Raw genomic sequence first — 22,675 nt, forward strand, 5'->3', positions numbered from 1 at the left:
TGAGGGTGACTCTCAGTGCCTGCAGCCATTGATGACCCCACAGAATGTCTTCCATCACAAAATGCAAGGAGCATTAATTCACTGCTTCATAAGAAAAGAATGCTCTAAGTACTAAATGTACAGATAAAACTAAATTGCTTCCTAATGCACAGCAGAGTGAATAGAGGGATAGCATATGCTCTATACCATGGTCCTCTAACCAAGAACCTGCAAATGTCACAGAGGATTTGGTTTCTGCATGTGTTTATTTGCTGAAGTTAGCAAAAGTACCCTAACTTTCCCATGTTTAACTTTCAGTGATATAGAAATAAGTGTTTTCTGTTGTCTAATGCAGGAAAAAAAAAAAGAAAATGACAGTTATCTGCTGGAGAATTTCTATAGATACCAGTATTGCTGCTTTACAGGGATACTGACATTTTGAAACATGACTTTCTTTTTTATGCATATTGAATGCTCTTAAAAAATGTCTTTTGTCACAGACAGATTACAAACACATTTGCTTGGGTAGGGGCTGACACAACATTCTCTTTCTTCCATGTAGTATTTACACTAGATAATAAGATGGCAGTGCAGTTTTTCTCTGCCAACATGGGATTTGCAAAATCAAAGCTATTACCAGAGTTGATCCTGTTCAACTGGTTTCAGTTTAACACAGCTACTCTGGCGTGAGTGCTGCTACTTCTGATTATCTCTTCATACATAAGAACAGAACTTCAGAAAATTGAAATACATCTCATTTACAATGCTGATCTTTGAAGTATTTGGATAATTCCAATATACGATGCAAAAACAACTAGTTCAATAAAAGCTAACATTGTTTCCATGTGACTACATGTATTAATGAACACTATAAAAATAATAGACTTACTTTGATTATTCCACTCAGAAAATAAGTATGTTGTAACCATAAACTTCCAGTACCCAATTCTCCAGTTCTGTTTTGTTTGGTTGTTTGTTTGGTTTTGTTTTTTGTTTTTTTGTTTTTTTTTTTTTTTTTTTTGTGGATGTAAAGTTCTTATGTGAGAACAGAGATTTTCTGCTGAAATTAAAAGTTGCTTTGCATTCTGTGTAGTAACTCAAGTAAGAGTAGCATAAATGACAGGTTTTTTTTTCTACCTGTTTGTGTATGCATAATGCTGGCAAGTTTTACAGTTTTGTACCATGAGAGGTTTGGCAAAGAATTATGTTTTCTAATGTTCTGCTGTTTCGTAGTTTGAAATAAAGCGTGACATGATCTGACCATCTTTTAAATTACTTTTCATTCAATATTAGTTTAATGTTGAGTCTGTTTTCAAATGGGAACTGCTGACATTTCTCAAAATGGCTGTAAACCAATATTTTTTTTTCCACACAATCCATCTGCATATTTCTGTTGAAAATATTTTGTAACTTCCTGACCAATTTGTTATATCCACTACAAGCTGTCGATATATATGTGGCAGTCCCTCAACTTTTCTTTTCTAACACAAGCAGAACCCGAAAAAGACAAGTTTACAAATATTTTTTTCTTGTAAATCCCTAAGTACTGTGTCATCTGAATTATGTTACAATAGTAGCAAGCATATGGATTATATTCTGCCAATGAAGTGATGAAACACAAGTGGGATGTTTCATATAAAAAAAGAGATTTAAGTTTATGGATGAATAAGTAGGGGCAACATTGGAGAGGAAACTTTAAAATGATTGTTCTGAGAGACTGAACATTCCTTGAAAAGTCAACATATAATAACTGGAGAAAAAGAAAAAAGAAAAAAAAGGGTAAACTGGGGACTAGGAATAAAGCCTCAAATTTGTTGTCATGGCTAGAATAAAATATGCAACTCAATCTTGACGTGGCTTGTGTTATGGTGAGAATAAGTAACAAAACTTAGCTGTGTGATAAATATTAAGAATGCAATAAAACGTCGCTTTTAATTTGGTTTACAAAATTTGTTGTGGCATGATACGAACGAAACCTTAAAACCTTTTTTCTTTTCCACCTCTGTGTAATTATGTAATCAGTCTGTACACTGTACCTGCATAACACCTTGCTTTCTTCTGTTGTAGGTGTATTGACAGGCTTGCGTCCCTTCACAAACTATGCTGTAACCCTAACCGCTTGCACTTTGGCTGGCTGTACTGAGAGCTTGCATGCATTGAACATCTCCACTCCACAAGAAGGTAAAGTAATTTCAAAGGTCTTGACTTCCACATTTCAGTCATGAATAATAAAACAGGAGAAGAGCTAAATGCTGCAAAGCCATTTGCTGGAAAACCCCAACCTAATTTGATGACAAAGTGCATTGCCAGACCATAATTGCTCCATTTTTTGGGGGGGTGCGAAAATGAATCAAACTCCATACCCTTTAATGACATGCATCTTTAATAGCTGTAATGCAGATTAATGGGCTTTTTAATTGCTGTTACATTGTTCATGCAAGAGCCTTGTCATTAATATGAAGCATCTGAAAGATTAATGAAAGCTTCCTCATTTTACTATGGCTCAGAAGTAAATCTAGAGACAGTCTGACTAAAAAGAATTGATTGTATGGCACAGTATGAAATTGAGAATCAAACGGTTGATTTCCATGGTTTCTTTTAACTGCTAAACACCAGCAATATGCAACAATTATTTCAGTATGATGAAATCTCTAAATGCCAATTGAGTTATTTATTAATCACTGTTCAGATTTTCCCTTTTCTAAACTCCTTTACATGTTGTTGGGCTCCAACTTAAAGGTTGTGAGTGTAAATGAATGTTTTTTAAGCTTACGCTAAGAACTAGAGCAGGAAGAAAGAGAAAATAATGCTATGGTTCTGGCTTTAGAGACTAGCCTGGTAATAATACGCATCAATTACAGGAGCAAATGTTCCCAAAAGAGCTCAATTCTCAATTAAACATTAAGTCCAACTCTCATCCTTTTCCTGGTTCCATCATTCTAAAGCCATGTTAATCCAGTTAAAGTCGGTAACTCCAAATTTGCAGCAGTAGAATAATAAAGGCTTGGTCTTAAATCTATAGGAAAAGTTTCATCTTCCATAAAGTGGAGTAGTTTTCAAAATTTCCTCTCTCCCACATTCCTATCTACTAACTCTAACAGTGATGTATTTTTAAAAAGGCTCTTAGTTTTATTTTCTCCTAGAAACAAGATAATAATAAGATACCAATAAATCAAATAAAATTTTAAAATGAAGTTGTGTGAATTCAATCATATTTATCAGAAGACTGCTAGATTGTTGTACTACTGCTAGAACAGGTATTTGTGGATGTTGTTGTCCTGATGAGGACGGTTCTGAGGATTCCTGTCTAATATGTCTGGAACACGCTTTTGATGTGAACGTGCTGAAAACTGCCAGCAGCAACATTACGATCAAAACACAGTATCACTTCTTGGAAGTTCTACACAAACGGCCTGAGTTTGTCAGGTGGTATTAGCCATGAAAATGCGTAGCCTCTGATAGCCAAATAATTAATGGACCGTGTGACATTAATGTGAAATACAGCATTGAACATTTCTTTCTAGAATAATAAAGTAATTTAAGAAGTCTGTCTGTCTCGTTGTCTCAGCTTAGTGAGCATTCTTGGTAAAGAAGGAATTCTGTGTTTCAGAAAACATTCAGTGTTTTCAGATGTGCTGTCATATTAGGAAGGTTTAGGCAAGAATAGATTTTTTTTTCCCCCCAGAGATCAAATAAAGCCATGGGGAACATGTGTTTCATCCCTCAGAAGAATTGAACAAAAAGTCAATGTGCGGAGTTTCTATTTTTGGACACTCTTGTTGCATGCTCTTAGTAACAATAAATTGATGATACAGAAGACAGACACCATATCACACCCTCCAGCTATCCCTGTTTCCCTATTGAAACATTCATTACTTTATATTGTTTTCACATTGCCAGCCACTGCTAGTTATTGTTTTAAATTGCTGGCACAGAGCTTGTAATTTACAAGATATTCCTTCCAGGCTGAGGCCCAAATTCTGTTCCTCTTGCGATATTCAGTGGGATTGCTTGTGCTTCTAAAACATAACTCACTGAAATGGCGAGAGAACTCAACTTTTAATTATTATCCATTGGCAACTTCCAGTCTGTTACATACGTAAAATCTGTGCTAAACAAACATTATTAAGTGTATTGAATTATGAAAAACATGAAAGGAGTACTGCATAAGAATAGTACATCTGCATTTGTGATTGGAAAAATGGACCATTTTTGGTTATGAATAACAAGCACGAAGAAGAGAAAAACATTTGTATCAAAAAAGAGGCTGCCCTAAAATTATATGCCCCTCCACGCGCTCAGTGTTATTTACCTGGAGAGATACAGAAGCAAGATTACTTTTCTAAAAAGTAAAGAGTGTATCTTTATCTTTCATAGAACTTTGTGTTCACTAGGACACCTCACAGATTATAGGAACGTTCTCAAAATGTTCATACTTTGCAAGCATGAAATCTCACCAGAAGTGTTAACTTCATGAAAAAAACCTTTCTGGTTGCCATTGTTCATTGAAATAATTTCCAATTTGTAGAAAGCTAAAAATACTGTTATACATTAGACCTGAAGCAATTTTGTATCTGTTTTCTGAATTATCTTTTTGAAATCTTAGGAGTAGGGCAAAGACTCCTTTCTCTTTCTTGCTTTTTCTTGCCCCCCACAGTAAGATAAGGTATATGATACAGTATGCAATATTATATCATTAATATAAATGTACTTTTTTCACCAGCCCCTGAAGATGTGCAGTTACCCACAGCGACAACCTTTCCCACATCCTTGCTGATGGGCTGGAGTCCTCCAAAAACACCAAATGGTATTATTACACAATATACTTTATATATGAATGGAGTACCAATTTATTTTGGAAATGGGACCAGATGTGTTGTAAAAGGTAAGTAGCGTATGAGATGGGTATCTTATCGTTTCTTTGAATAATTGTATAGCAGATCCCTTACTATTTTGTGTTAGTGACTGTTTTAGTCTTGCTTTTGGATTCTATAATTCATTACTTAGATTCAGCTGTGCTGATTTGCATGTTTGATAAGACAAAGTTCAAATGCGAACTAGTTGTATGCCATCCCTGAGTTTACCTTAGGGAGTCTACTGGTGTCATTCCTGATGAGGGTGGAGGAAGCCAGAAATTAGGTTAGGATATTTAAAAAATTTGGACTGAAGTGTGAGGTTAACTCTCTGCTACCGTGACAGTAGTGACAAGGTGAATGTTTTTTTGTATGTTGTTAAGCCTCAAGACATTTTCTTCTTTGGCTGAAAATACGCATTTCCTCTGCTCATGTATGGACTCTGGTAGTTAGACCCTTGTGTGGCGTTCATCCTTCCTGGAGGTCTTTTGTGAACAGCAGCACTGCTATTTCTGGTTGGAAGTGACCAAACGCTCTGAAAGAGTATTACCTGTTGAAATTAAAGCATTTCAGATGAAATAGAAAAATAAAATGAGCTGTTAGTACTTAAAGCCCAGAGGGTTTAATTTGTTAGAGAATCTTTCATAGAACTCCATTGTGACTTAACAAAGATTAATAATGCCATGAAGTATCTAAATCCTCTTTTGCAGGATCTATGTTGTCTTTTTGGCAGCTTTATAACTTTTTAGTTTCATAGCATTCAGCTCTCAAAACAAGTAAACTGTAAGCCAGTGGAGACAAGATGCTTTCTACAGGTTTAATTTTTTTTTTTCCCCACTGTCTTCCTTCAATTTTCTTAATTAGAAAACCATTATGCTGTTGTTCTGAACTGCCCAAACTTCCTTGTTAAAAGCCTAAACTAAATAATCCATTTATAGTAGTTATATCAGCTCTCTGGAAGCTATTTTGCAGTATGATGAAGCATGTTAATCTGCTTACCTATTTTAAAATAGTTATAATTTTATTATGTATCCAAATTATTTGTTCAGATATTGTTTATACCATATGCACACCAACAGAACTGGAAGTACCATAGCAAAATGTAAATGCTGGACCCATCAGAATATTATATAGTAATAGGTACTAGTAAAGCAAAAACATTTCCTATTGGACAACTCAGGGGAAAAAAAAATAAAGTATCAAGATCCTACTTTCTTTTAAATGTAAGGCCTTAAAATTCAAAGCCATTTCTGCATCTTGAGTTAGTATAAAACATATTTAAAAATTCATATAGTTCAAATTTCTTTGCCTTGCACAGACCATAAGCTGCTGGTGTGGTGGGTCAGTTCTGACACTGAAAAATGAATCCAGTTAGAGAAAGTCCTGAAGGCTGTTGATGATCGCTGTAATAAATAGTGCACACTTTAAGTCAAACTTTTTCATTCTGTATTCAAAGGTAATGGATTTTTCGTAACCATAGTAACCTTAGAGTATTTCTGGATAAATACATGAGGTATATACATTCTGGTTTTATTTTTGAATATAAACTACCACATTATGTATTACTAATAATATGAAAAATAGGATATAGGTTAGCATAATGACAGCTCAAACTAGTACACATTTTTCTTCTGCAAAAAAATAAATATTTATCAAAAGTATAGGTTCAATTAATTTCCCCCCTATTCTCCCCAGTTTTCTGGTATTCTTGTAGTGCCATTTATCTTTTTCTCATGATCTCCATTAATCTCCTATTGCCATCCCATAACGCTGTTCTTAAGAATTTTGAATTTCATCCTAGGTATTTTTACTGGTGTGTTAATCCCTAACTGGTTGTAAACTGGAAATTAATGAAAAATGCTTTGGGAGAAGTGGTCACCATAATATGTTTTATTCAGTTGGTTTTTAGCTCAGTTCTGATTGTGTTCTGGCCCAGTACTAACATCAACGCTTGTTGGTAGAGATTACAGTCAAGTAACTTTTCTATTCGTCCTTCAAAAATTTGGAAAGGGTGAATTAAATTTCTGATGTCTTATGTCTAAGTCTTGGAAGATCACATGGAGATTTTTTAGCTATATCAGGTTATATTCAGCTGAACTAATTTAAGGAAAAATGATCTTGTTCATAAACTTCTTAGAGCAGCTTTTGTTGCTTGTGTTCAGAAATGATTTATGTTTTTCTATAGTGGTCTTGATGTTTTTGACCCTATTGTGCATTTTATAACTTTAATTATTGCAGTAGCCTTTTTACAGCCATCATCTCCAGCTTCTCCAGGAAGTGCAAGTCTCTCTGAGCTGAAGTCCCAGCTTTTCCCCCGATATACCAGTGTTCAGTAGGATACAAATTCTTTCCATCTGTATTCCAGCTTCTCACCCAGATTTGCGGTATCTCAGTGCTTACAGAGCTTCACTGTTTTACTTAAATAAAAAAAACAAAGCTAATAAATCAGGTCATGTTGCCTTGCGCAGTACTGCACAGGAGCCACTCTTGCCCCCTGTTACAGACATGGCATAGAGATCAGACTGTTTGCTTTGGATCCATTTTATTTAGCTGCCAGTTTCTCACTCTGCCTGAGGGGGAAGAAGTGATCTGAGCTAGCATACAGGGATTTGGGTCACTAGAAATCCCAGTCACTCTGAATCAGGTCTGTTTAAAATCTTGCTTAGATCTGTATGTATTTTTAAGTTGAACCACTTCCTGTTAGAGCCCAAGATTTTCTTTTTTACAGGCTAGTGGTAAAAGAGGTATAAAATAGGTATGAATTTTTTTTCTTATTTCTATAATGGTTGTAATTTAAAACAAAAAAAATGAGGTTTTTGACTTTCCACTGTCATACGTGGCGTTTTCCAACCTCATATCTTTCAGCATTTGTGCTAGTGATGTTCATGACTTACAACATAATGTTACTGACCCTAAACAGAGAGACAAAGTTCATTCTCTCTGACATCTGTTTCCCATTCATTCAACAAAATGATTTTTCTAATTTAATAACTACACAAATGAGTTCCTGACCACTTGTCAATCCAGAAAGTCATAAATTCTCTCACTGTTTTTTGAAGTGCTGTATGAATTGATAAGTTTTATTTATTTGAATCTCTTTTTAGGAGAGATCAGTTCTGCCTAAAAATTAAAATTTCACTGACTTTCACTTTAACCTATGAAAGTGTAATTGCTTTAGGCCCATCCTGGTCAATCCATAACTTGAGAAGGGATATGTGTTTTCAACACTGTGATTGCAAATATATTGTTAGCTTAGTTTCTGGTCATGACAGTTGTTGAGGGCTTGAAATACTCATTGATTTTCATGGAAATTCAAGTGTTTCTTTTCTCTGGGGATTGAGCTGTAATTAAAAAGGAAGCCTTTTAAAAGCACATATGGCAAATGTACACTTCACCACGTTGAACAGGGGCATCCATTAGGCATCCATCATCCATTAATGCCTTTTTTTCCCTATATTGACAAGTTCAGTTTCTGTGTTGTTAGTAATAAAGTACTGAAATGAAGGTAGCCCCTGATCCCCTTTATTAGGCTTTCACTGTAATTCGGGATATGAAAGCAGCACCCTGACTGCATACCACTTTCTCATGCAGTCTGGGTGCTGCTTTCATATCCTGAATTGCAGTGAAAGCCTAAAGTCTCTTGCCAGTCTCTTGCCCGTAGAAGCCTCCATAGATCTCCAGGTGGAATTTAGGCTGTGTGAATCCAGGCTTCTGTTTTCATACTTTCAGCTCTTCTGTCTGAAAGAGAATCACAGCAAGCATCTGCTCTCCAGTCCTACATACCTGTCTATTCATGGAGATGACCTAGCAGCTTTAAGGAGATGGAGCACCATTTAGATCTTTCAAAAACTTTTGATTTTAGGAAACATTGAGTTTTGTTGTTGTTTTTTCCTGCCCTGCGGAGAAAAAATATGTTTCTCTGATCCATTCACACACTTACAAACAAAACTGAATTTTCTGCTTTGAACTGTGGGGGTTTCTTAACATAATGCTTTTTAATATTCATGCAAAGTATTCTGTATTTTTTTTTTTCAGTTGATCTCAAAAAACTCCTTCCTTCTTAGATAAAAGAAAAAACAGGGAGAGTTTTATACTGAAAAGTTAGAGATGGCAGTGGATTGTATGGTGGAGCCAATAACATCTAAATGCAGAAAGCTTTAGTAATAAGCAGAAACAGCAATGACCGAATGTGACTCAAGCATCGATTTTGGGTTGGTGGAAATTGAATTGCTGAAAAACTTCAGAAAAAATATTACTGTCAAAATATTCCTCTACTCTTAAATGTTGCACGTTTGCTAGAGTAGGATAAAGTTTACATTATTTAACTGATTTATGAGTAAAAACGACTTTGTAGATACCTTTATAAAATGAAACAACAAAATAAAAGGATAAATTTGTCTTTGCATGGAGCTTGGAATTGAGGATGTACATTTCTGCATTTTCTGCAGTACTAGATTTTTGACAGTGTTAACAAATTGTGTTCATATAATTTCCCGAGCAGATTCTAATGGTTCTCATCATGAATCTTTAAAGAGAAGATATTCTTATTAACACTCGGCTGTATGAAACTTATTTTTCTCTGCCAACATGAAAGGAATGTTTTCAGTATTTCTGTGTTACAAAGGCAGATCTTCAGCTGAGTTAAAGCAATGTAGAGATTCCTTACACTGCATCCCCAAGAGTTTAGAAAGCATTTTGATGACTATGACAGACTAATTTGTAGTGGATTTCTGGGCAAAATATTAACGACACCTTGGAAATAGTGGGAAAATTAAGACTTTACAAATGAGTCTGAGACGACAAATTAAACTTTAGCTTATTCAAATTGTTACTTCTCCTGAACGTGGAGATGCTGATCATACAAAACCAGTATAGAAGGGAAGAGGCAGATGTTTGACATCTGTTAAAAGAAGACTTAGCAAATCTGAACATGAAAAATGAGAGAATCCCCAATTAGTGCCTGTATTTTTTTGTGTTACTCTAAATCTTTAGTAATTGTAGTAAATATGGTATTGTAATGCACACTTACTATATTTTTGTGAAAAATTATCATTCTTTGGTCCCTTTTTTTCATATGATTATTGCTTATTTTAAGTGAAAGACTATGATAATATAAGCAAAATTGGTATCATTTACATTTTATTAATTGTAAAGTAAAGCAGTTTGAGTAAGAGAGAATGCATGGTATTGTATGTAGGGTATAGGAGCGAGGAGCAATAATGATACAAAAGATAATACTTAGGCCAAGATACCATTCTCACAGATACTTTTCAAATAGTTCTGAGGTACAGAAATATTTAAAAACAGCAATTTCCAACCCTAAGGATTTTTATTCATTTGTTTTAGTTGCTGCTCAAAGGTGAAAGAGGCAGCTTTTGCCTTAAAGGACAAAAAACAGAAAAATTCTGTAGTCCTCCAGCATGAGCTTATTCCCATCTTCTAGGTTGCATTGAAATATATATAAATAGCAAGTGAAGCAATTCTCAGTTTTTGGAAAGAGCACTGTGCTATCCAATACAACATCGGTGCCGGATTTATGTATATTCTAACTTGGAATTTCACAATTTCGACTTATTTAACACTACTGTGGGTAATGAAAGTATTCATGTCTTCACAGCTAGAATGCATTATCTGAAATGTCTTGCATGTAACCCAGTGAGATATGACATGGTGCCTCTTATTTGCATGTTCTTGCTACAGTTCCTGGCCCATTGCTTTATGTGATACGCAGGTGATAAGGCAGGCAGAAAGTATGATGTTTTACAGAATGGCAAACAAAAAAAATGCCTCCTGCGAGATTTATTCTGGCCAAAGTGTGCTTTCAGTTAACATATTGGTGAAGCTAGTATTACAGAGCAGAGCACGTTGGTCTTACAGAAGAAGCTGCTTTCCTCTAGAAGTTTTAGGTGTATAAGAAAGTACATTTGATACACCTGAACTGGCAACACTGACATTGCCAGTGACCGGACCAGTACTATCATAATTAATTCTGCAGACCCAGAATGCAGATTCAGCAGGCACAAAACCAAAGGGCAAATGGGCTGTCTGGCATCCTTATATTTCAGCTTTAGACAGACGGATCTGGTGCGCTCATTGGACTTAATAATACTGATCTGGGGAATTTAGAAGAGGGGTGTTGGGGTAAGGGTAAAAGCATTATGTTTATTTGTAGCAGCTCTGTTGTATCATTGTCTATTGCAATGCATTAGTGCAGTGTTAAATAAAATCTGCTTATTTAAAATCCTTTTAAATAGTGTTTAAATATTTCCTGCTGATACAATCTGCTAAAGTAGTTATCCTTGCTGCAGATTTCAGTTAACCTTGTCGCAGATATTAAGCCCGAAGCTACACAGACTTTTAGGGACCTTGATTATAGAGCAAAACCTAATGGTGTCATTATAAAGCCACAGCTGGACAAGCTTCTGGAGTCCTTGTCCTTTGATCAGATTTGGGCAACAGCAAGCCAGGAGAAAACTCACGCTAACCCTGCTGGAATTACTGAGCTCTCAGGTTGCTCAAGTACCACTTTCTAAAAATTAAAATACAACACAAATTATAAAATGAGAACGACTGGTACCTCAGATTATTTTCCAGATTTTCCAGATACTGTAGCCAGTAAAAAAAGGATTTTTAAAACATCTCAGAGCCAATATTCTTAAGAAATAGTTTAGAAACAAAGCCTTAATTTCAAAACAGTGAGTCTTTATCATTTGTTTCCTATTTCTGTTATAGGCACATTTTGTTTGTTTATTGCATGTACTTTTGTGAGTTTTGCTTGAAAGAGTGGTAAAGTGACTGAAGGAACTGGGGCTGTTAAGTGTGGGGAAAAGGAGGCTGAGGGGAGACTTTACTGCTCTCTTCAAATATCTGAAAGGCACTTACATCAAGAGCAGGGCTGGTCTCTTCTCACTGGTGGCAAGTGGCAGGACAAGGGGAAATGGCCTTAAGTTGCACCAGGGTAAGTTTTGGTTGGATATCAGGAAAAAACTTCTTTACAGAAAGGGTTGTTAAGCACTGGAATAGGCTTCCCAGGGGGGTGGTTGAGTCACCCCTGGATGTGTTTAAAGCCATTCAGATATGGTGCTCAAGGGACACGATTTAGCGGAGGGCTGTTAGTCAGGGTAGTGTAGTTAAGTTGTGGTTGGACTTGATGATCTTTAAGATTTTCTCCAACCTGAGCAATTCTATTGCTGACAGAAGACTGTGTAGAGGAAATGGACCTGGGGGTATTGATTGATGCTCGGCTGAACAGGAGCCAGCAGTGTGCCCAGGTGGCCAAGAAGGCCAATGGCATCTTGGTTTGCAACAGAAACTCAGCGCTGGTGAGGCCACACCTCACTAATTTTGGGCCCCTTGCTGTAAGAAAGATGTTGAGGCTCTGGAGCGGGTTCAAAGAAGGGCAACAGAGCTGGCGAGGAGTCTGGAGCACAGGCCTTATGAGGAGCGGCTGAGGGAGCTGGGAATGTTCAGTCTGGAGAAGAGGAAGCTCAGGGAGACCTTATTGCTCTCTGTAACTAGCTGAAGGAAGGTTGTAGTGAGCTGGGGATCGTCCTCTTCTCTTGTAACTAGTTATAGGACTAGAAGGAATGGATTCAAGCTGTGCCAGGGAAGATTCAGGCAGGAAGGTTAGGAAATACTACTTCTCTGAAAGAATGGTCAGGCACTATAATACGCTGCCCAGGGAGGTGGTGGAGTCACCGAACCTGGAGGTGTTCAAGGAATGTTCGGATATTATGTTGAGGGACATGGTTTAGTGAGAACTATTGGTGATTGGTGGATGGTTGGACCAGATGATCTTATAGGTCTTTTCCAGTCTGAGCAAGTCTATGATTCTATGATTCAAAGTTAATTGTCAGAATTAGACATACGTTAGTTCCTAGATCCTTTTCTTCCCATTCGTAGGTGTGTGATCAACAGAATTAAAGATCTCATCAGAAGACACAGATATGTATATGGAGAAGGGCAGATTTAAATCAAGTGTTTGTTGAGTACAATTTTTAAAAATTAAGTACATTTGTTGTTGTTGTTGTTGTTTTTTTAGCAAGCGCAAGAGTTTACTATTCTATACTATACTATAACACATATTGTCATCTTGGATGTATTCTGCATTGCCATGTTGATTTGCAGGTCTTCTCCAAGACTTCACTTCTGCAGTCAGCAGCAAATTCGTGTTTCACCTCTTTTATTTTGTTCTAATACTGCCTGTGTGATTCTTTCTTGGGCTAACTGGCCCAGTATTATGCATATCATTCATCTTTCCCTGGGTTTTCTGAGAGGTGTAATTTATTTCTCTGCATTCCACTTATTGAGTGGGTAATGTGTGGCTCTATAATGTAGTATGATTTCTTTTTCTGAGCAGTTGTCATACAGTGACTATGGTTTCCAATTAGACACTTAGAGATCTTAGATTTCTAAGAACTTGATTATACATTCGTGGCCAGGTTGTGCTCATAGCTTGAAACACTTCTTGTGGTATCTTATTTTCTGATGCATGTGTGGTAATTGTGGTTTGTCTGAAGCTAATTAAAGGGTAGTGAAGAATTCTGTTTTCAATTTTGCTGATAAAATGGAAACGTGGACAGATTAAGTTTAGGTGAAGATTTCATTCAATCGCAATTTTGTTAAGAACCTTAGAAAAGCATCAGAATCTGTACGAGGTTTTATGTCCAATTTAAAATCATATGATTATAGATGAAGAAAATATTTCTACTGTCCTAAATTTTTTTGCCAGAATCTTTCTCACACCTTTGTTAAATGGTTTATGCTTAATTTTAGCTAATGCTCACCTCATGTAAATAAAGATCTGATACCTCTTGCAGAGATGGACTAAGGCCAAGTGTACTCTTCTCTCTTGATATCCATTCATATGCATGTAACTCACCTTTAATTTGATAGGTATGGAAAGATTGGGGCATTTTGATATTATGAAGCTTTTCTCTGTGATTTTCTTGATGCCATGGAAAACCTACTTGCATTTTTCCTCACGTATTTAGAACCATGTGGTCCTGAACTGCAATGGAATTGTGTATTTCAGATAAATACCTTCTTTCATGCAGCTACTGCAGACTCTGTTCGTTTATCAGCTGCAATAATTATTCTGTCTGAACAGAATATGCTTTTTTCTTTAGCATTCCTGAGACACAGATTCTTCTCTCTATATCCATTATGTCCCAACTTTTCAGTAGCACTGGTGGGACATTAAGAAATGATGACAAAGTCTAGGCAGGTAGCACTGCAATAATGCTTTTGGAGGATCCCCAGCAAGGGGTTCCTCTTTTCCTTGGTTCTAGAAAGTGCATGCTCATGAGGGTAGTCAGTAATTATCCATTACTTAGATAATTTTAACAAGTTGGCTATTGAAAAACCAGAAAGCTATAGCTAGAAAATTTTATGAGAAGTAAATCTTTTTGTTTTGCACATGTTTCAGATTTGTTCTTTTAATTAATCCGAGAGCGTCTTCTGTACAACTGATGGCTCAAAGTTGCTTCACTGATTAATGTTGTCTTCTGTTATTGTAGGTTTAGAACTTCCTGGGTATTTTTCATGCTTCACAAGTTGTCTTTTGTATGTGAAGGATGGAAGTGCGTGTGTTACAAAGCCATAAAGGAGTTGGACATAAGTCTGACTTAAATAGAAGTTGATGGTTTGAATGTTTGCAGGAGGATTCCGTTGTTTTTTTGTTGTTTCCGTTGTTGTTTTTGTTGTTGTTTTTTTTCCTACAAAGTCTGTGTTCCTGTCCTCCTAAATTAGATAGAAGAATATTTAAGGTGTAAATCATCCCATAAAAGGCATGAAAGGCAATCTAGAATACTTCCTCTCCTGTTCAGTCACTGTTAGAAATCTAATTGAGGTTTCTACACTGATCACCTAAGTTGTTTACATAAAGCTTAATAGCCTTTTAGTCAGTACCGAACTCCATCATCTTTCCACTAGTTTTCCATGAAATATTGTATTTTTATGACAATCTATTTGAATGAATGATTGAAGCATTTCACATAGATTTTAGTTTGACTTGAAAAGCTGCTGGGAATTTTCTCTTATTTTCTCTTTCTTTTCTTGTTGTTTTTAATTGAGTAGAGTAACAAGTGAAGGTTATGTACACCAAGATCCTATATTACAGATGCACATTTATGTCCAATTTGCAGTATATTTTGTTGTTTGTTTGCTTGTTTGTTGCATTCCTAGGGGTAGTTATGGCTACATGAAAATAAGCATTTCTAATTTAAAAATAGTTCTGTTCAATCATTTTGTTAAGGAGAGATTGCTCAAGGTCCATACATGTAAGACAATAAATTATTATTATACTGATGATAATACATAATATACTGTCTGTATTTGGTATTTGGAAATACATTGTTAGTATTTTCTAGCTTTAATTTGTGATTTAATCAATTTGTGATTGATTTGTGATCAAATTTAATTAAGTTTCTGTGTTCTTTCTGTGAGCATTTCTGGTTTCCATCAAAGGGGATGCATGAATTTATAGAATTTTACAGAAATATATTAGAGGATTTTTTTTTTAATATTTTGATTTTAAAAATTTTCTAGTCAGTATAATTCTGAGTGTTTGGAACCAGTACTGAATAGATAGCAGAGGCAGCTAAGACACCGCATGTTTTAAATATATGTATTACTAATAGAAAAGACATGCAAGATCTCAATATCAAGATTTCATTGTGATATCATGAATTATATACTATATATTTCTGTGGTTCAAACTAATACATGATAATAAATTGTTCTGTAAAAATGATAAAATGAAAATCCCTCATTTGGAAGTTTGTCTGCATGTGTGGGAATTCTGCCAACAGTTGAATGCCTTCTTGTTAAAACAGTGGATGATTAGATTTGCATCCCCTCTGTTGGTAGATTTATTCAATGGAAATGGTATTTGGAAATGACTAAAGAATATGACTTATTGGAAGATTCCAGGTCCGTATTATGGAATTGCTTGTCTGTCCAGGATAATTGGCTAGACTGAGGGAGTTCATAGAAAGGATACATAAGTGGTGAAATCTTCTCCAGTCTGTTCTAGGAGAAATGTAATAACTTAAGGAAATTATCACTTGAAAGTAGCCCACGTTGCTATAGAATGTCAATAGCTTCCTTCTGAAAGTGAAATTTCATACTGACTTCTTGGAGTTTGTTTATGCTTAATTTGAGTATTGTTGCCTGTTTTCTGATGAAGGAATAATAACTTAATCCAATTTACAAGAACATTCTCTTGAGCTGAAATTGTAGCTTTTTCATCAATTCAAGGATATGAATGATCTCCTACATGTCTAGATAATTTTGGTGCCTGTTGCTTTTCTTAAAAGTGAGAGTGTTATTTTCTTTTCAAATGCCATGTTTTGAGCTGTTGAGATAATGGCTGTAAGGATTTAATACCATTGTAGGAAATTAATTGCAAACTATTAAATTGCAATGGAAATTAAAATGCACGCATAATGACGTTTTTCTCCTAAGTTAGCAGGCAAAGTACATAGAATGTTTGTCAAAAAAAAGAGTGAGGAACAATGAAGAAATTGAAAAATAAATATAAAATTAAAAAATAGGAATGACTGTTACCAGAAAAAGTGAGGCAAACATCTTAGCCTAACTACAAAAAAGAAGTTGCATGGCAGAGATGGAAGAGTCAAAATAAGATGGCAGTTAAAGCTAGAACATATTTTAAAATGTTTGGACAGAGGGGGAAAAAAAGAATAAAAAAACACCTGGGAAATTCAGTATATTTAATTGCAGATGGTTAGAGACATTGCAAGAAGGCTTCTTTTACCAGAGTCTGTCCCTAGTGAGGTCTCTTTAGGAGGTACTTTGTTTTATACAGTAGAGTTGCAGCCAGAGAACCAAAATGCTTGGACACAGCTAGACTAAAGTAATTCCTTGCTCCTATACTTTATCACCAGGTAACAGAGACTTTTTAGAGGTAGAACTGCTGTAGTGGAAGCAGCTGGTTCTTATAAATTCTGTGGTCTTTGTGCGGCATCTGTAAATTATGGTCAGAATAGAAATTGGTACGTATGCTTAAGCTGAGAAATTGAGGACGTGATTGGGCATGAATGATGTCTTGAGATGTTCTTTGAGAAGATCAAAAAGAAAGAATAGTACTCATGGTAACTACAAAGTGTAATAATAGTCTAGCTGGAAAGTTCTGTGTTCTCTTTGTGAATTGAGGACTTCAGTTTACTCTGGAAGTTAATTTCAGTTTACTTCTGAAATCGCTTCCATTTCACATCTGACTCTTACAATCATGCCCTTGACTGTATGGGAGAACTGGGAAAGATGACACTGACATAGTATAGTAATATACAGCAGATACGTTTATAACAAAGAGTACTAAGTTACAGTAACTGTTGGGTTTTTTTGCAAGTGAAAGAGGTGGTAGTTCTTATAAAATGTAAACAGACTTGGAACACGAAAAGCAAACAGCTACCTTTGTGAAGCAGTAGGATTGGAAATTATATAATGTACTACACGCACAAGTTTGGAGGGGGAGAAGGTTGGGGTGAAATACAAAAGTCTCTGAAGGGCTTGCCACTTGTGAATTATGCATCTCTCTCTCACTAGTAGGAGTAAATGCATAACTCTAATCTGTTCTTATTACTTATTTATAACATGCAGTTGAATGTAAATTCTATACCTCCTTTGTACAAGCTTAACATGCCAGTTAAGATATGCAGATATTTCAGTAAGCATACATAGACAACTTTCTTAGCCAATTAAAGGGCATAAACTTCAAACAGTAAATTAAACCGACTTTTCCCCTACCATTCACAGGAGGAATACAGACAATATGTAAGAAATAAGGGAGAGGTCCAATAGATAATAAGTGCATTCATCTTGAAATAAACTACTCTGCGTTATTATTATTTATGATAGTCGCTGTTATTAATAAACTACGTGTGGGATAGAAAGAAAGCCTGCAACAACCACTGAATTTATGAGAGTGGGGACAAATGCATGCTCTTTCTTTTATATCACTGGCACTGATCGATTTGTATTTTTCCCTGATGATGGTTTATGCCATTATAACTGTTTGGTGGCTCCTTACTCTTGAGTTATGGTTGAAAAGCACTTCACAAACGAGAACAAGCCTCTGAATGTTATATCTTAATCTGCACATCCTATAGATATGCCATAATACAGAGTAGCTGACTGCTCCACCTAGGATCTGTTTACCTACAAAAGTGATTTATTCTGATAATCCCAGTTTAATGGATCACATCAGATTTTGGCAGTTATGTTATCTGATGGCATTGCTGACACTATACCCAACATGACTGGGTAGTGCAACATGTCAAGTTAAAAAAAAAAAAACAACTTTGGGCTTTTTAGGGATTTTTCCCCCCCTTTTGGATGTGTGCATTGAAAATCTATATAAAAGAAGTGAACCTAAAAAACAAACAAACAAACAAACAAAAAAAAAACAAATCCAAATAATTTTCCCCAATTACATGTTGCCCCTGTGAGTACTCAGAAGCTGGGGCTGATTTTTTCTGGTAAGAGGAGAGGAGAGCAGGTAGGAGTACAGTGTATTTTACAGTGCTGATAATTCTGCAAGCAGCGAAGCTTTTGTGGTCTTGCAACAGATCTAACTTGCTGTAAATTGTCCTGAATAGAAGTGGTACTCAGAATCTGAGTCCTCCCACTATCCCTGTTCCAGTACTACAGTAATTAAAACAAACAAGCAAAAAAAAAACCCACCATAATTCATATATACAGAGTTGCTCTGGTGTTAGTAGGTGTTGGTATTTCTTCTGTTGAAACGCTTAAATCCCGTGATGCCTTGTCTGGATGGGGAGAGGTATTTTCTAATTATCTTGCATTGGTACTTCAAAAAATGAAGGAACAAGTTACCCATAATGGAGGTTTAAAATGCATATTTTGCTGAACTGATGTTATTATCTATGAATCTATAATCTAAATCTTTACTTGATACCGTTTTAACCTGGTATTGTCATGTTTTTCTTAATTAGATTTTAGTGTCTGGTCTGAGTCTGCAGTCCCAAATTTCTTAATAGACGTTTTGGGAAGGTTAATATTTGGTTGACTAAAATAATAATTTTCAGATGAAAATTGTATTTGAGATTTAGTATACATATTCGATTTCAATAAATAAAAATCTACAAGTAGATTTTTTTTTTTTAGTAAAAATAAATTGGTTGTGTTTTTTTTTTTTTTTTTTTTACATTAGTTTTCTTCTTCCCTTCCCTTTTTTCATTAGCTTAGGCAGGAAAACAACAAACAACACCAAAAAAGTGTTGTGGAGTTATAAGCAGTTTCAGATGCAGAGAGAGAAGTATAGAAATCTTTCCACGGCTCTGTTCCCCATGTTTGGAAATTACAGCAGTGCTTATAAGAATGTCTTAAAAGGATAATGCCGATATTTGCTGTTTCTTCTCCAGAATTTGTTTTATTAAGATGAAGCTGAATCTTCCTGTCAACAGGAGTTGTTCTGTGATTGTTGGTGTAGTGAGTTTTTTCTGAAAATTGCACTTCCTGAATGTATTAGATGTCGTCTTTTTTTTTTTTTTTTTTTCTATATTGTTCAAATGGAATTCATGGGAACACAGGAACCCAATTACTTTTCTATGTAGCATTTATATGCCTGTGTGGAATTTAAGTTTCCTTTTCTCAGTTTTTTTTTTTTAAGTCTGCCTCCCTAAGAGAGTATTTGTATGCTTGTGCTTTCTCACTGCCATTTTCCAGACAGCCTTTATTTCTGCATTCTGTAATATATGCTATTTCAGATAAGACTACACTATTGATTTATAGAAAACGGTTAGTAACAGTTGCTGTATTACTTAACATATATTCTTATAGAACTTAACATCTCACTAGATTCTGTTACTACAGCTGTACATTCAGATGTGTTTTTTTCAGAGGGCTGTAAAAGTGGCAGTCAGGCACTTTTCTTAACCTGGTACTATCAACTGAGAACCAAATCTAAGGTGAATCTGAATTTTGGTTTTCTTACTGCAGCAAGACTGAAATTACTTGGGAGTACAGGATGTACTTCTGTTAGAGCCAGTAGTTTCTTGGTCATAATGATAAGAATCCAAATTTGTTCCAGTTTTATAGCAACGCGTATATGATATTCAGATTTGGAATATACTTGTCTAGCACAAATTTATTTTCCAGTTGAGAACATAAAATTGAAGTTAATATAGTGGTAACATATTAAATTTTTTTTTTTTTTCCCTTTTTCTCATTTGCTGGGTCTGAGTGTTGAGGGCAGCCAGTTGGCCATGAGCTAGCAGTCTGCCCTTGTGGCCAATGGTGTGCATTAAAAAGAGCATGGCCAGCAGGGAGGTGATCCTCCCCTTTGCTCTGCCCTGATGAGGCCATATTTAGAATACTGTTTCCAGTTCTGGGCTCCCTAGTTCAAAAAAGACAGAGATCTCCTAGAAGGAGTCCAGAGGAGGGTCACAAAGATTATAAAAGGCCTGAAGCATCTCCCACTGTGATCACTGTACTCACATAGGTAGATTAATTGGAGGTGGAGGATTGAAAAATAAGTTTAAATATACTTGTCTGATGCTTTGCTACCACTTTTTCTAAGCAGTGTGGTCTGTGGCACTTCATATGAGTTGAGTTTTCTTCTGCTGAGCCTCTTCGGTATTTCAAGCTAATGTGTCCTAATTGGAGTATGAGAACAAACTCAAAGTAGAGCCTTCCCTTTTTATTATGTTGGTCCAGCATCAGAGACAGCAGGTGGTATGACAGCAGAGATTAAATCTTCCCACCAATATTCCATTATATTTTGTTGCCGTGTGACAGGTGGCAGCAGATGGACACTCGGAAAGAATGTCTGACATGGAAGCTCATATGAAGCAAAGGTGTGTCACTGAATTCTCCCATGTAGAAAAATAGCACCCACTGACATTCACTGATGCTTACTGTATGTTATAGAAACCAAATGGTGGATGTGAGCACAGTGAGGCAGTGGGTGATGTGTTTCAGCAGTGGTGACAGCGGTATGAAAGACAATTCATGTTCTAGATGGCCATAGTGATTTTTAGGGGTGTGGTATGTGGGTTCTTGGGCTCTTGTTCGTTGTTGGCAAAAACGCATAGCTGATGGTGGTGGCTATGTTGAGAAGTGGTGGTTTGTAGCTGATGGTGGTGGCTATGTTGAGAAGTGGTGGTTTGTAGCTGATGGTGGTGGCTATGTTGAGAAGTGGTGGTTTGTAGCTGAAATCTATCAAATAGTCTCAATGTGTTCTTTGTATCTTTTGTAGTTTCCATGGAAATGAATAGGTGATATTACTTTCAGAGCAACCTGTGTACATCTAGTAGATATCTTGGGGGACCTGGCTTTACAAATGAAAGACTGGAACACTTGTAGTTCAGCTTTTGCAGAAGAAAAATAATATGCGTTTAACAAAAAGAGTATATATTGCAGAGGATAAGATTAAGAATAAAAATTTGTGCAAGAAATAAAGGAGAAGATAAACAAAATGATCAGGAGTAGAAGCTAATGTCAACTTGTGAGTGGAGCAAGATGAAAGCTAGTATATGAGGAATGAGTTTAGGCTCAAATAATAGAAGTTTGGGCTGATAAATGGTAGAAAGCTTTTTCTTACAGTAATAAGGAGTAATAAGAGTATAACCAAGATACATTGTTAGTGAACATTGGGGAAAAAAAAAAAGGCTTTTAAATCTTTGCTATTAAAACATAGTTCAAAACATCTGAGTATTTTGGAAAAACGATACTTTTCCAAAACTGAGACTGTGGCTTTTCATTGTGCATGCAGTTGCTACATTACTTCTTTGAAATCATTGCAAACTGGAATGATAAAGATCCTTGTTATACATGTGTGCTGAAAAGTATTTCTTCTTGAATATTATACACACCAACACATGACAGTCTTATTTTTGGTGCTCTTGCATGATATCTGTTTTTGCACAGTGCTCTGAACTTTTCTGTTGCATTTAAACCTCAACTGAAATAAGAATTTATCCTCTATGAGTAATTTAGAAAACAAGCAATATTTATTGCTGAGCAAATAGCTTCTACAGTACATCAGCATTACTGGTCAGCTAGAAGACATTCTATACCATTATGTCAAAATCTTTGCTGCTTAGAGATCAGAACAACAACTTATGGTTTTCTTCCTGAAAATAATCAGTTGTGACTATGTGTTCTCTTCCTCTATTTCTTGTCCTAGTGGGTTCACAAAGTTTTTGTAATTCTAATTCTGGAACAGTCTTCAGTAATGGTTATTGTCCAGCAAAATTTGCTACTGCTTTGGAAAATATATTCTTTTCTTCAATTAATGGCTTACTTCCACATGTACAACTCTATTCATTCCTAGGCTCTTTAGCTAGATACATATGCACATTGTTACCTTGGGGTTGATTGAGTTGCCCTAATATGCAAGCAGTGTCATTTGTGATGACCTGTTTTTGTGGGAGTGTTGAGTACAGCATGAGGTTTACAGGACATCTGGTTAAAAGGTGCAGCGCTAGTATTAAACCTTCCCGGAGGAGATTGTACATGAATGATGATTCTTAAAGAGTCGATGTAATTAAGTGAGTGTTATTTTATAGAAACAGGAAATGAATATAGTGTACTGAAAGTTATATATAAGTGTTGATTGCAGTCAGAAAATGGTGGAAGGGCAAGAACCATTAATGATATCCAGTGAAGCAAACCTGGTAATACCATCTTGGCATCTCCTCTATGATCCCTTTTTTTCTTCTTTTAATTGTAGTGTATAAAACTCAAATGGGAGCATCACTGTAACTTGATGTGGATGATGTGGATTTATGGTACCAAAGAGTTTACCATCTAATTAAATATTTAGTAACTGTGAGTTAGTTTAACAAACTATGAGGAAG

General features: G+C 35.8%; 1 protein-coding gene across 1 annotated transcript in view; it reads left to right on the forward strand.

The window, feature by feature from the left end:
* The window catches only part of USH2A (usherin), a gene marked incomplete at both ends in the record, with an annotated part of 372,871 nt that overhangs the window by 158,193 nt on the left and 192,003 nt on the right, over nucleotides 1-22,675 (forward strand). The window contains 2 exons of the mRNA XM_079550589.1: nucleotides 2,047-2,160; nucleotides 4,703-4,864. Coding sequence (XP_079406715.1) covers nucleotides 2,047-2,160; nucleotides 4,703-4,864 — 276 coding nt within the window. The remainder of the gene's footprint in view (nucleotides 1-2,046; nucleotides 2,161-4,702; nucleotides 4,865-22,675) is intronic.

The sequence above is a fragment of the Tetrao urogallus genome, assembly GCF_951394365.1.
Source record: "Tetrao urogallus genome assembly, chromosome: 2".
In the NCBI taxonomy this organism is placed as follows: Eukaryota; Metazoa; Chordata; class Aves; order Galliformes; family Phasianidae; genus Tetrao; species Tetrao urogallus.